This window comes from Brassica oleracea, chromosome C5, assembly GCF_000695525.1.
Source record: "Brassica oleracea var. oleracea cultivar TO1000 chromosome C5, BOL, whole genome shotgun sequence".
NCBI lineage: Eukaryota > Viridiplantae > Streptophyta > Magnoliopsida > Brassicales > Brassicaceae > Brassica > Brassica oleracea.
In genome coordinates this window covers 17,790,297-17,805,793 of record NC_027752.1, presented here as the reverse complement: position 1 = coordinate 17,805,793, position 15,497 = coordinate 17,790,297, and the positions used below count along the sequence as shown (strand labels likewise).

Sequence of the window (15,497 nt, the reverse complement as noted above, 5' to 3'; positions counted from 1 at the left end):
ATTGGGCAATACATCATTTTTTGTTAAAAGGTTCAAAAATTGCATCTTTTAGAAATCAAAACCTTAAACCTAATCTAAAAAAACATTTAGATCTTAACTAATAAGCCCGAGGATGTTTTCACAAATATTATTCGTTTTGTTGACTTTTGATTGATTACATCACTATTCACTAATCCAACCGGCATGAGGTCGATCAATCATATATAAATCTAAAAAAAAATTGGGATTAAAAAATCTGGTTTCGTCCGCAGACCAACACTCAGACGATCTCCTTATATCCCATTATAAATCATTCCAAGGATGCTAACATGGGATATGCATCGAAAGCGGTTGTTCTCCAACCAACGTACCTATTGTAAACATTTAAAAAGAAAACCTAAAAAGGTACTCCTCGTTTCACTTATTTAAAGTGATTTTAAGAATTTTTTTTCCTTTAAATTAAGTAATATTCTAAATTTTATTTCAAAATTTTAATGTTATTTACTGTTCGTAACCGTTTGTATTATGCAGTACATGTTTTAGTTACTTGAACTATTTGTAGTTAATTCAGTTTTTATACAAAACAAGATAAAATGAGATTTGTTTTTAATTGGTATGTAAAAGATTCAAAAACACAAGTTATAAAACAGAGAAAACATAATCATTTTCTTGCTGATATATTACAAAGAATATATATATAAGACTATAGCTTTTGGCCGATGGTATCATGTGTAATAAATCTGAGAGCAAAACTATGTACTGGAGACAAAAAAAGCAACAACAAATTCAACTAATAATTTAGTGCGACAGATGACACTAATAACGACAGGATTCATGGATGGCTGCTGCTAGGTAGTGAGTGTTTAAATAAATATTTCAAACTTTAATTAAAAACTTAGTTGTCACAACTCTGTAATGACGCTTACATGAGTGTTTGGACAATCATAACAATACCCAAATTTTTATAAAATATATTCTTTCTATTTCAAATAATAAATGTTTTAGATTTTTTACATATTAATCAAACATATTAAATTTTAATATTAAATACAAAATTTTGTACTTATATACTCCATCCGTTTCATAAAGTTACATATTCTAAAGAAATATTTTGATTCAAAAAGATCTATTTTTTTATTTTTAATGCATGTTTTATTAACTAATTGCAAATTTCAAAAAACTTAATTTCACTTATTGGATTTTTATTGGCTTAAAATAATCACAAAATTATACACATTTAATGTATTTTATTAAAATGTGTTAAAAATCTAAAATATGTAACATTTAGAAACGGAGAGAGTATTTCTCATATTTCTGAACCAATACATATTATTAAACGTAACTATTTTTTTAAATTTTTAAAAATCAATCATTATTAGTTAATAAACAAATATAAAAATATAAAATATATCTTTTTGACGTTTTTAAAACATGCATTTTGATAAAATGAAATACTTATATTATTTCTACGTCCACCCAACAAAAAAGTCAATTTCAACCTCAACAATTTATGTCGTGTTTTTTCTACATGAACTTTGTTACCGTACCTATTTTATTTTAAACTAACAATTATTTCAAATAAACTATATGAACTATCAAATTCAAGTCAAAATCAGTTCTCATCAAAATAATGTTGGTCTACCCTTTTCCCTAGCCCATTGGTAACAATTGAGTCTATGTTCTTTTTAACCGTTTAAGCACTACAAGAAAACACAATTATAACGACGACGGTTTTCATAGTTAATTCGTCGTAAAATCGGGTTTACGACGAAATAACTACGAAATCCATTTCGTCGTTAAACGTTTGTCGTAGCGTAAATTTCCTCGCTAATTCGTCGTAAATTTACGAGGAAAGATTTCGTCGTAAAGTGGCTTCAACAATTTCCTCGTAAAAGCCACGTAAACTATTTCCTCGTAAAAGACACGTAAATTGTTTCCTCGTGACAGCCACGTAAATCATTTCCTCGTAAAGTACACGTAAATTATTACCTTGTAAAGTATACATAATTTGTTTCCTCGTAAAGTACACGTAATTTGTTTCCTCGTAAAGTAGACGCTCACTTTCGTCGTTATTTACACGTACATTTACGACGAATCTGCGTGTCTTTCATGGTAAATTCTTCGGTAACAATTTTCAGTTTTCTCGTTAATTAGACGTAAATTAGCTACAAATTTGCTTCGATTCTTTCTTTTTTACAAAAACAAAAATATAATCAAATATCGAGGTTGTGGCGCAAAAGAAGATCCTTCCAATACTCCCAAAATATACTCTTCTTGTGCCAGTTGTGTTGACTCCATAAAAATCAGGCATGTTACCGGAAACATGCCAATTACCACCACATCAAACTGTTTCTTGAGCTTCGTAGTAATCGATTTGCGCTTCAATTTCTTTTCCAGTTAAATATGGAGGAGGAGTGTCTCTCACAACCCTTTTGTGCCTAAACAATTTCTTGTTTCTTCGGTACAGATGGCTAATGGGAAGAAATCGACAGTGACAATCGAACCAACTTGTCTTCCTACCATTCTTCAGTTGAAACGCATCTATCATTACATTACAATATGGACAAGATAATCTCCCATGTGTAGTCCATCCAGACAACATCCCATAGGCAGGAAAGTCACTTATGGTCCACAAAAGCATCGCTCGCATCGTAAAATTCATCTTCATTGAGCAATCATACGTCCTCACCCCTGTTGACCACAAATCTTTCAAGTCTTTTATCAGTGGTAGTAGAAAAACATCCAAAGACCTTTTTGGATGTTTCGGACCAGGTATTAATATGGTCAAAAATAGAAACTCCCGTTGCATGCACATCTCCAGTGGCAAGTTGTATGGCGTAAGAAAGACTGGCCACAATGAATATTGTCTCCCTAACATTCCAAATGGACTAAATCTATCTGTGCATAATCCAAGATACACATTCCGGCTATTGCTAGCGAATTCTGGATGTACTTTGTTAAAATATTTCAAGGCTCTTGCATTTGATGGATGAGTCATCTCACCATCCGTCTGAGTATGCTCCGCATGCCATCTCATCTCTCCAGCAGTCTTCTCAGATTGATACAATCTTTTCAATCTGTCTGTAATTGGTAGGTACCACATTCTTTGGTACGGTACCCTATTATGTCCTCGTTCTTGCGGTTTGAATCGTGGTTTTTTGCATAATTGACATTCTTCTAACTTCTCATTATCTCCCCAATAGATCATGCAATTGTCGATGCAAACGTCTATCATCTCCGACGGCAACCCAATACTATAAATCAGTTTCTGAATCTCATAATAAGAATCAGCAGACACATTGTCTTCCGGCAAATACTCTTTAAACAGCCCATGCATCTATGCAACTTTCAAGTAGATTGTGATCAGTTTTAATATTCATCATTCTAGCAGCCAACGACAATTTAGAGAGACCTTCTCTACAACCACTGTAAATTGGCTGATTTGCAGCATCTAACATTTCATTAAACTTTTTTGCATCTATGTTAGGTTCTTCAACTTCATCATGAGCTACAAATGCATCAGCTACCATATCATGAACCCTATCATAATCTACCATCTCCTCCTGATGGTAACTATGTTCATTATGCAAATGATGATCAACCGGTTCTAATTGCTATTACTACTACTAGCTTCATTCCTATAATTATAACATTCTCCATGTTGAAACCAGATATAGTAATGTGGCGTAAAACCTCTATTTATTAAATGCTTCCATACATTTTCACGAGTTGCCAATTTTGAATTGTTGCATTTTCGACAAGGACAAAACATCTTACCGTTTTCATGGGCGATCGGTGTAGAATCGGCTTGATGTATAAATGTCTCCAGCCTTTCGAGATATTCTTTCGTCACGCTCCCGTTAATATCTCTGTGCGTATACATCCACCTCCGCAACTCGAATATATTCCCACCACCCGACATTTTTTTTTCTTTCACGTTTTGAGTTTTTTTTTTTTTGATTTTTGGTGTGTTTCAAATGAAACACAAACGCCATATTTATAAGAAATTTTCGAAACTGGTAGGTCAAATTTACTACGAATGTACGAGGAAATATAATTAGCTAGCCGAAACAAAAAACGTGTTTAAAACTAAAAAGTTGGCGCACTCGAGATTTCGACACTAAATAGACGTTAATTATTTCGTCGTAAAGTTCTCGTTACTCGTAAAAATTACGTTACGTTGCGTCGGTTTTACGACGAAACTTTGTTGTCGTTAATTTACGACGATATTACAGTGATTTATTTTTTCCTCGTAAATAGGATGTAAATTTACGAGGACTTTTTTTCCTCGTTATTTTTCCCTGTTAAAGTTTCGTTTTCTTGTAGTGAATATAATTTTAAATTTCACAGAAAGACAGGGAGTAAAACTTAATTTTTAATCAAATTCTTACATATATATTGTAGTAAAAATAATCAATATGCAGGTTTAGTTTTTACCCAAATCTAACAGTTTATTTATTTAAATACATACAAATATGTTCTCTTTGCTTTACCTTAGGTTATGTTTTAAGAATTTTTTTTTTTCAAAATAAGTGATATTTTCAAGATTTATATGTAAAAGTTAATACTATTTGGTGTGCATAACTGTTCGTAATATGTAGTATGATTTAATAAATTTAATAATTCCTTAATCGGTTTGTACAAAGTTTTAAACATCACTTATATTGGAACACAATCTTGTCTTTCTTTTATATTTTTAAGATAAAGTTATAAGGATTATTAAGCAAATGGAGTAAATTATAAACATAATTAGCTACACAGACAAAAAGTTATAGTTAATATTCTTTTTTTATAAAATGAAATAAATAGAATAAATTAATAATTATTTAATCGGATTGTACGAACTTTTAAACATCACTTATATTGGAATACAATCCTGTCTTTCTTTTATTTATTTTTAAGATAAAGCTTAAGAGATTATTATCGTAGTGCATTAAATTATAAACACAAATATTACACAGACAAAAATTGGATAGAAGAAGAAGATTTATTATGAATTTGCCTTTTATTTATTTATTTATTTATTTCAGGCGGAATAATGTATTTTCCTTTTGTTTGTGTGTGTGTGTGTGTTTGGTCGGAGATTCCCATCCTGAATTTGAAAAACATATAAGGAATCAAAACCCCCATCCACCAATGACAAACCCTTGCCGATTTTTGATATATTCCTCTCATTGATCCGTGTGGCACAGTTGGATTCGAATCTGTCTGAGCTGGATTTTTGTGTAGATGAGATTGCAATTGTAGAGTAAAGCTGAGCTTTTATCAATACTCTTTGATCTGAAACAGAGTTTTTGAGTGCTTTCGTGTTTGGGAAGATTTGAGAGAATGAGCTAAGGAGGGGGAAGAAGAGATGACTGGATTGGGCGTCCGATCCAGTAGCTACGGTTCCTTGGACAAGACGGGTCTGTACGCCGTCGTTTTGCCTATCCACACGACGACGAATCGTACCAAACCATCTAAGATGCACAAGGAGAGGGAAGGCTTTGTACATTGGATCTGCAAATTCGCTGGTCGTAAGAAGGTGGGCATGTTGCTCCTCTTCTTAATCTCCGCCGTCGTCTTCCTCCGCGTCCTTTACGCCGGCAAAGGTTACTCCTTTTTGAGTTTCTAAATTGGAATTCTGTATTGGTCTTAGACAAGTGGAGTATGCTTTGTACCAATGTAGTTTAGAATTGTAATGCTTCTTAGAGCTCTGGTGGATTTTGATTTAAGGTTTATGAACAATCATTGTAATCAGGTGAAGATGGCCAGGAAGTTCAAGTTCCTCCTAGTCTTCATTTCAATGGCACTTCTCATTCTATCTTGTTACCAACAAACCAAGATCAAAACGTCAACATTCTAGGCACAAATGTCATACTCTCCCCTCCTCCTATACATTTTCTTGGCTATACGCTTCCTCAACGACATCCTTGTCACACTTTCACCTTACCTCCCCCACCTGCTGACAGAAAAAGAAGCGGACCTCGCCGTAAGTCTTGAGTTCTTTTTTTCTTTTCTTAGATTTTACGATCCTAGACACGTTTTATAAGCAACTTTTTGGTTTTTTTTTTTTGTTTTCAGCATGCCCGGTATGTTACCTTCCAGTACAAGAGGCGATTTCCTTGATGCCGGATGCTCCGTCCTTTTCCCCTCTTCTTAAGAACTTAACGTATATACACGAAGACCCACTCAACACAGATACAGAATTTGGAGGCTCAGATTTTGGTGGTTATCCTACTTTGAAACATAGGAATCATTCTTTTGATTTTAAAGAAACAATGAACATACATTGTGGGTAAGCTACTTATCTTTCTGCTCTTGCTTTGTCTTTTTTTTATTTTGTCTCATCATCTTAGTAAATCAACGATGATCTGTCTAATCAGGTTTGTCAAAGGACCTCAACCTGGTCGGAACACAGGTTTTGACATTGATGAGGCTGATCTTCTTGAAATGCAGCAGTGCCGTGGGATTGTTGTTGCTTCTGCTGTATTTGGTACTGCTGCTTCGTGTGATACTTATCTTATTTCGTGTTGCCAGTTTTTGTGTGTTTCTGATGAAGGATCTTTCTCCTTTCCAGATGCGTTTGATGATGTAAAAGCTCCCAAAAATATCAGTAAACATTCGGAGGAAACAGTTTGCTTCTACATGTTTGTTGATGAAGGAACTGAAACAATTTTGAAGAGAGAGCGAGGCCTTAACGGCAACAAGAAAGTAGGGATATGGAGAGTTGTTGTTGTGCATAATCTCCCTTATTTAGATGGAAGGCGCAATGGAAAGGTAAATTATACACATCTCTTATCCTGTTTTGATGGACGAAAGATAAGAGAGAAAGAGAGAGAGAGATCATATAAGGGACTTATAAGCTGATACCTTGGTCTCTTTGTAGGTGCCGAAGCTTCTTGTCCATAGGCTGTTTCCAAATGCTCGCTATTCTTTATGGATTGATGGAAAACTTGAGCTTGTCGTTGATCCATATCAAATTCTTGAAAGGTAAACCCTATCATATTTTTTTTTTATCTTTTGAGTACTTACGGTAGAAATTTGCTAGAACATACAAATGCTAGCTGTGCTTAATATTCCAGTTCCATTACCTTTAACATGTTCAGTAGTTTCAATCTTTTAGTTTAGAAGACCTTAGCTTTAGTGATTGAGAAAATGACTAGGATAACACTAAAAAAAGTTTTTGTCACAAATATAGCCTCTAAGAATAAAAATGACCAAAATAGCACTTAATGTTTTATCAAAAGAGATAAATATACACTTATACCCCAATGGTAAATAAATTTAGACATTAGGGTTTAGAGTTAAGTGGTGGGGTTTAGGGTTTAGGGTTTAGGGTTTAGGGTTTAGAGTTTAGGGGTGGGGTCTAGAGTTTAGGATTTAGGGTTTAGGGTTTAGGGTTTAGGGTTTAGAGTTTAGGGGTGGGGTTTAGGGTTTAGAGTTAAGGGGTGGGGTTTAGGATTTAGGGGTTAGGGTTTAGGGTTTAGAGTTTAGGGGTGGGGTTTAGAGTTTAGGATTTAGGGTTTAGGGTTTAGGGTTTAGGGTTAAGGGGTGGGGTTTAGGATTTAGGGGTTAGGGTTTAGGGTTTAGAGTTTAGGGGTGGGGTTTAGAGTTTAGGATTTAGGGTTTAGGGTTTAGGGTTTAGGGTTTACGGTTTAGAGTTTAGGTTTTAGGTTTTAGGGTTTAAAGTTGGGGAGTGGGGTTTTGGGATAAGATTTCGAATTTTGAAAAATAAAAAAAATTTAAATTTTTCAAAAAATAAAATGCTATTTTGGTCATTTTAGTTTTTGAGGGCTATTTTTGTGACATAAACTTAGAATTGTGCTATTTTGGAGATTTGCCCTTAGTGATTCAATATCCAGACCCCAGCAATCTGAGACTGACCTCTCTTTTCCATCAGGTTCTTGTGGAGAAAAAACGCTACTTTTGCAATCTCTAGACATTATAGACGGTTTGATGTCTTCGTGGAGGCTGAAGCAAATAAAGCTGCTGGTAAATATGACAACGCCTCTATCGACTTTCAGGTGGAGTTCTACAAGAAAGAAGGGTTAACCCCTTACTCGGTTGCAAAGCTCCCAATCACAAGCGGTACGTCTCCGTGGCTCATTTTTTCTTCTAACAATCTGCTTAAAAGCATCAAAAAGTTTAATGTATACACAATGTTGTGGTCGGGGCTATACAGATGTGCCTGAGGGGTGTGTCATTTTAAGAGAGCATGTCCCCATCAGCAACCTCTTCACTTGTCTTTGGTTCAACGAAGTAGACCGATTCACTTCCAGAGATCAAATCAGTTTCTCAACTGTAAGAGACAAGATTGCTGCAAAAGCAAACTGGACAGTAAGCATGTTCCTTGACTGCGAGAGACGCAACTTTGTAGTTCAGGTGATTGATCTCTTCTTTTTTCATGCTGACTTGGCACTTAAGCTAAAGTAGTAAAGAGAATCCTGACTTTATCAAGCAATGAAAATGCAGAGATATCATCGAGCAGAACAAGAGAGAATCGCAAGGCGAAAACCTCCAGTGCCTAATCTTTCTCCTCCGCCACCACCGCCGGCTCCACTGCCTGCTACACCTGTTTTAATCAGCAGCGACTTGCCTAGAAAAGTCCCAAGTGGGAGAGCGGGCGGCACGAGGCCGCCTAGAAGGCGTGGAAGAGGCAGACGGTCTAGTCCAAGAGGTAACAGGAAAGCTAATCTGCCTGTACTATGACCAGATTCACCTAAAGACTGAAAGAAAGAAAACAAAGCACTCTCATCACCAACTACACATCCAAATTTTACCACACAGTAATATTCCTTCTTTTTGTTGTTTATCTATTGATTATAAGGATTCAAAAATCAATTTTTAATGTATATAATATTTACACGGACATTTTGTACTTTGATAATAAATCATAGTTTCAATTTTTTTCGAAGAAAGTTAAAAATTGTCTGAGAGACCATCCTAGTAGTGTTGTCAAAATCTTTGTTTTGTCATACTTAATGTGTGCACATCACAACGTGTTGAACACGTCTCGTTTTTATCACGATGAAAGGACCATGCATATAGCGTTTTGAAGCTGCTACGTAACAATGCTTCACCCAATTTAAACCTAAAAACAAACAAAACACATAAAAGACGCATGTAATGTCTGTGTCTTTGACCGTTTGCTTTTGAGACAAGAAAAGCTAGCAAGAAGATGAAGAACGGTCTGCTTGTCTTAATCTGCATGATCTTGGCTATAGGAACATGTGGAGGTCCTTTGCTAACTCGTCTCTACTACAACAACGGGGGAGAACGAATATGGTTCATGAGCTTTATCTCAACCGCAGGATGCCCAGTCATCTTCATCCCTCTCGTTCTCTCCTTCCTCCGCCGCAGAAACCGCAATAACTCTGAAAATATAGAAAAAACAGAGATTGTCCTCATGGAAACTCCAATGTTCATGGCCTCTATCGTCATAGGGTTGCTCATAGGACTTGACAACTACTGTTTCGCATATGGGTTAGCTTATCTGCCAGTTTCCACAACATCACTCATCGTCGGGACACAGTTAGGGTTCAATGCTATCTTCTCTTTCTTCATGGTCAAGCAAACGTTCACTCCTTTTTCTATAAACGCCGTCGTTTTGTTAACGGCCGGCACGGGAATCCTGGCCTTACGTGGCGGCGACGGAGACAGGCCGGCTGACGTGAGCCACAAGGAGTATGTGGTTGGGTTCTTGGTGACTCTCACTGCAGCTGTTCTTTACGCTTTTATATTACCGTTCGTTGAGCTTACTTACAAGAAAGTTCGACAAGAAATCACTTTCACACTTGTGTTAGAGATGCAGTTGGTCATGTGTCTCGCTGCTTCTTGCTTCTGTATCTTTGGAATGCTTGTAGAAGGCGACTTCAAGGTAAACAAAGAATCTGATCTTTATAGTATATTCAAATATCCGAATGAAACATTCTGTCTTGATCCCAAATTTTTAATAATAATTATACATAGTTGCTGTTGATAAGCTTGGAGTAGCTTAAAGATAAAGCTATCTTATTAGGAAATAGGAAAGTCCTTTGATAATTAGGAGTATCTAATTATCTTATGTTATGTGAGTTTAGGACTTTATATTTCCTATATAAACCGATGTCAATGTGTGACATTAGGTGTGGGTGATTTGAGAGCTTAAGTTTTGTGAAGTTTCTTGAGCATTAATAAGAGAGTATTCTTATTTGAAGTTTTGGTCTTTTGATTCTTGAAGTTGTGATTCTATATTTGGTATCAGAGCAAACCTCAAAATAACAACAACCATGGGAGATGACAAAGATGAAGTCGTATTGCACAAGGACAAGGGGCCTGCCTCCATAAAGTTTCTTATGTTAACATCCTCAAACTACACCGTCTGGGCTATGAGAATGAAGATAGCATTAAAGGTAAGTGAAGTATGGGAAGCAATCGAGCCGGGAGTAAAAGATGAGAAGAAAAATAACATGGCGACTGCGCTTCTATTTCAATCGATACCAGAGGCGTTAACCTTACAAGTAGGTGATCTTGACACTGCGAAGTCTGTTTGGGACGCTATAAAAGCGCGTCATGTTGGAGCTGAGCGTGTGCGTGAAGCAAGGTTGCAAACCTTGATGGCCGAATTTGATAGAATCAAGATGAAAGATGGAGATACAATCGATACGTTTGTTGGAAAGATATCAGAGATAACCTCAAAATCAGCATCATTGGGAGAAACAATTGAAGAACCAAAGCTTGTGAAAAAATTCTTAAAAAGCTTGCCAAGAAAAAAATATATACATATAGTTGCTTCTCTAGAGCAAGTTCTTGATCTCAATATTACAAGCTTCGAGGATATTGTTGGTAGATTAAAGGCATACGAAGAGAGAGTTACTGAGGAGGAAGAAGAAGACTCGCAGGGTGATTCCGGGAAGTTGATGTATGCTAATACGGATTCATCGAGTCAAGAAGGTCCTAACAGTTCAAATTACCGCGGTCGTGGTCGAGGTCGTTCTAACTGGAGAGGTCGAGGCCGTGGATGCTATGGAGGGTTTCAGCAACAACGAGAAGCTTACAAACAAGGTCGTGGAGGAGATGCTTCTCATATTACATGTTTTCGGTGTGATAAACTTGGACACTACTTTCAGGACTGTCCAGACCTGAAGTTAAAATTTCAGGAAACAATTGAAAAAAAGGAAGAAGATACGACTGAAGCCGATGCCTTAATGATGAATGAAATTGTTTTCTTGAATGAAAGGAACTTGAATCCTAACCAGTTTGAGACCGAATCAGACTCTAAAGATACATGGTATCTTGACAATGGCGCCAGCAATCACATGAGTGGCAATCGCTCATTTTTTTACGAACTTGATGATACCATTACCGGCCAAGTACGATTTGGAGATGATTCAAGGGTTAATATCTTGGAAAAAGGATCAGTTCGTTTCATAATCAAAGGAGGAGAGAAAAGGAACCTCAACAATGTGTATTATATACCTGCATTACGGAGTAATATAGTCAGTTTGGGGCAAGCAACAGAGGTAGGCTGTGAAGTAAGAATGAAAGGTGATATGTTGATGCTATTTGACAAGAGTGGTACGTTGATGATTCATACGACGCGAGCAAAGAACCGGCTTTACAAGGTCTCACTACAAGTTGACGCCTTACGATGCCTTCAGATCAAAGGCACGTCAAACTCTTCCTTGTGGCACGCAAGACTGGGTCATATCAGTCGAGATACAATAAAGATGATGGTTAAGAAGGACATAGTCGTCGGTGTATCTAATGACAACCGCATCTCAGAAACATGCGTTTCGTGCTTGAAAGGAAAGCAAACTAGGAAACCGTTTCCTCAAGCAACACCTTATAGAGCCGCTAAACCTCTTGAGCTCGTACATGCGGATCTTTGCGGACCCATCACACCTCCAACACCAACACACAAAAGGTATATCTTCGTGCTCATTGATGATCACTCACGGTACATGTGGACAGTGCTACTAAAGGAGAAGAGCGAAACATTTGAAAAATTTAAGCGGTTCAAATTACTTGCCGAACAAGAAACTCAAACAGAGTTGAAAACTCTTCGAACAGATAGGGGAGGTGAGTTTGTCTCTCTCGAATTCCAAAAGCTTCTGTGATAAACACGGCATCAAGCGACAACTCACAGCACCATACACGCCACAACAGAATGGGGTAGTGGAACGGCGTAATCAAACTTTGTTAGAGATGACAAGGAGTATGTTAAAACATATGAACATGCCAAACTTCCTGTGGGGAGAAACAATAAGACACACTACCTATCTCATAAATAGTGTAGCTACAAGGTCGTTGGAGGGAAGTACTCCATATGGAGCATTGAAGCTGCGAAAACCGAATCTCTCGCACTTAAAAGTGTACGGATGTGTGTGTTATGCTAAAACGGACACAGTCGGTAGAAAGAAATTGGATGACAGATCACGTATCCTGGTTCACCTTGGGATCGAACCAGGGTCAAAGGCATATCGTCTCATCGACCCAGATAGCAAACGAATTATTGTAAGTCGCGACGTTGTGTTCGATGAAGAAAAGGAATGGAGATGGAATGATAAAGGGAAAGCAAAGGAGAGTGAACGTGAGGAATTCGAGATGAACTTGCGACGTCTAACCGACAGGACTATAGAAGGAGAGGCAACAATTGAAGTAAGCGAGAATGAGAGTGATGATGACGAGAATATCGAAGCCGAGAATGACTTTGATAATGAAGAAGATGATGTTCAAACGCAACCAAGGAGATCAACGAGGATCTCTGCAAAGCCATCCTATCTCGATGATTACGTTCTATTAGCCAAAGTTGAAAGCGAGCAGCTATTGATGGTCCTCAACGATGAACCGTGGGATTTTAATGAGGCCAAAGAACTAAAGGTTTGGATTGAAGCTTGTAAGGATGAAATCTGTTCTATGGAAAAGAACCAGACGTGGGATCTCGTCGAGTTACCCGCAGGAGTTAAACCTATAGGTTTAAAATGGGTTTTCAAAGTAAAACGCAATGCTGATGGAACCATTAACAAGTATAAGGCTAGATTGGTAGCTAAAGGATATGTCCAAAGACATGGTGTAGACTATGATGAAGTGTTTGCCCCGGTAGGACGTATTGAGACTATTAGGTTGATCATTGCCTTAGCAGGATCACAAGGCTGGGAAGTACACCATCTCGACGTCAAGACGGCGTTTCTTCACGGGGAACTCAAAGAAGAAGTATTCGTAAGTCAACCTGAGGGCTTTGTTGTATCCGGTGAAGAGCATAAGGTGTATAAGCTTAAAAGGGCCCTTTATGGGTTGCGTCAAGCTCCTAGAGCATGGAACATAAAACTGAATCAGATACTACGTGGTCTAAGCTTCCAGAGATGTTCCAATGAACCATCCCTTTACCGAAAGGAAACGCAGCAAGAGCTTCTCATTGTGGTGGTTTACGTAGATGATCTACTTGTTACAGGATCTTCTCTTAGAGCTATACTTGAATTCAAGCGAGAGATGGCGATGAAGTTTGAGATGAGTGATCTTGGCAAATTAACATATTACTTGGGGATAGAAGTTCTAAACAAGATAGGTACGCCTGCAAAATCCTTGAGGAAACTGGTATGAGTTCGTGTAACTCAACTCATGTGCCTATGGAGATGAATGCACAATTCTCAAAGGCACCAGAGGAAGGAAAGATCGATGAAAAGGCGTATCGCAGAGGCATTGGATGCCTTCGGTATTTACTTCATACTCGTCCCGACCTGTCATTTAGCGTTGGAGTGCTCAGCAGATACATGCAGGAGCCTAAGGAATCACATGGAGCGGCTTTGAAGCAAATCCTTAGGTATCTACGCGGAAATACCTCTCTCGGTTTGTGCTATTCACGCGGTGAAGAAGTGGAACTGGTAGGCTATAGTGACAGCTCGCATAACGTCGACATAGACGATGGTAAGAGCACATGTGGTCACATATTTTATCTTGGAAGGAGTCCAATCACGTGGTGCTCTACAAAACAGGAGATAGTGGCGCTGTCTTCATGCGAAGCTGAGTTTATGGCAGCAACTGAGGCAGCTAAACAAGCTATATAGCTCCAAGAACTCCTAAGTGAAACCGTCGGCAGTAAGAGCAAGCAAGTGGTTATCAAAGTTGACAACAAGTCTGCAATTGCTCTCACAAAGAATCCTGTGTTTCATGGCCGGAGTAAACATATACATAGACGGTTTCATTTTATAAGAGAATGCGTTGAAAAGGAGCAAGTGGAAGTCGAACATGTTCCGGGTAATGAACAGAAGGCGGATATTCTTACCAAGTCTCTTGGAAGAACAAAGTTTAAAGAAATGAGAGAACTCATTGGAGTTCAAGATGTGTGTGAATACAAGTTCAAGCTTAAGGGAGAGAATGTTGATAAGCTTGGAGTAGCTTAAAGATAAAGCTATCTTATTAGGAAATAGGAAAGTCCTTTGATAATTAGGAGTATCTAATTATCTTATGTTATGTGAGTTTAGGACTTTATATTTCCTATATAAACCGATGTCAATGTGTGACATTAGGTGTGGGTAATTTGAGAGCTTAAGTTTTGTGAAGTTTCTTGAGCATTAATAAGAGAGTATTCTTATTTGAAGTTTTGGTCTTTTGATTCTTGAAGTTGTGATTCTATAGTTGCAGTGTCCTCAAATTATCTAATTTTTTATTAAGATTAACCCAAAAATGTTATGGTCCCTAAATGTCATATCCGGTCCTGCAAATTAATCATTATGTAACACCTTTTTGATATATATGTTCGGTAGGTTATACCAATAGAAGCAAGAGAGTTCAAGATAGGAGGAGGCTCTGCGTTTTACTACACCTGGTTGTGATGACAGGGATAGTATATCAAGGGTTGTTCTTAGGAGCCATAGGGGTTGTGTTCTGTGCGTCTTCTCTAGCTTCTGGTGTTCTCATAAGTGCTCTGCTTCCGGTGACGGAAGTTTTGGCTGTCGTGTGTTTCCGGGAGAAGTTTCAGGTGGAGAAAGGTGTTGCTCTCCTTCTCTCTCTGTGGGGGTTTGTCTCTTACTTCTACGGCGAGTTTAAATCCGGTAAGAGAATTATCAATAAGACTCAGTTGCAGGAGACAGAACTGCCTCCACTTCCAGTTAGTGTCTCCGCTGTTGCTTGAAGGTCGTTTACGTTTTTATTATGTATGATTAAACCAATAATTGTACAAGTAAGTATAAATGTAAAATAAATCAATACATAAAGCTTCTTTTCTTTTTTTTGAATATAATGTTAAATTTTTTTTTTTAAATGCTTTTGTTGTGTAACATGTTACATACATAAAGCTTCATTACTCACAGAAACCAGAACCATTGTTTCGAAGAATCAAGAAGACAAGAATGGCTAGGGCTCTTGTGATCATAAACTGCACAATTCTAGCCATACAAAACTGTAGAGGTCCTATCATCATGCGTCTTTACTTCAACAATGGTGGCAACATGATTTGGTTCTCTACTTTCCAATTATCTCTTTTCCCCTCGTCTTCTCTTTACCTTAACCGGCACATAGGGACGTTAACTACAGGGTTAGGGCATAACCCCATAGCT

The 15,497-nt window shown here is 37.5% G+C and overlaps 1 protein-coding gene and 1 pseudogene across 1 annotated transcript; both read left to right on the top strand.

Annotated features, from left to right (window-relative positions):
- Positions 1 to 5,022: 5,022 nt before the first annotated feature.
- On the top strand, positions 5,023 to 8,868 carry LOC106343704. Its single transcript, XM_013782992.1, has 9 exons — positions 5,023 to 5,570; positions 5,720 to 5,950; positions 6,043 to 6,256; positions 6,345 to 6,454; positions 6,539 to 6,738; positions 6,848 to 6,951; positions 7,862 to 8,049; positions 8,144 to 8,343; positions 8,434 to 8,868. Exons 1-9 carry the CDS (start codon positions 5,333 to 5,335, stop codon positions 8,668 to 8,670), a joined length of 1,722 nt encoding a protein of 573 aa, XP_013638446.1. The 5' UTR covers positions 5,023 to 5,332; the 3' UTR covers positions 8,671 to 8,868.
- A 195-nt stretch (positions 8,869 to 9,063) lies between these two features.
- Positions 9,064 to 15,143, top strand: LOC106294385 (annotated as a pseudogene).
- Positions 15,144 to 15,497: the final 354 nt, after the last annotated feature.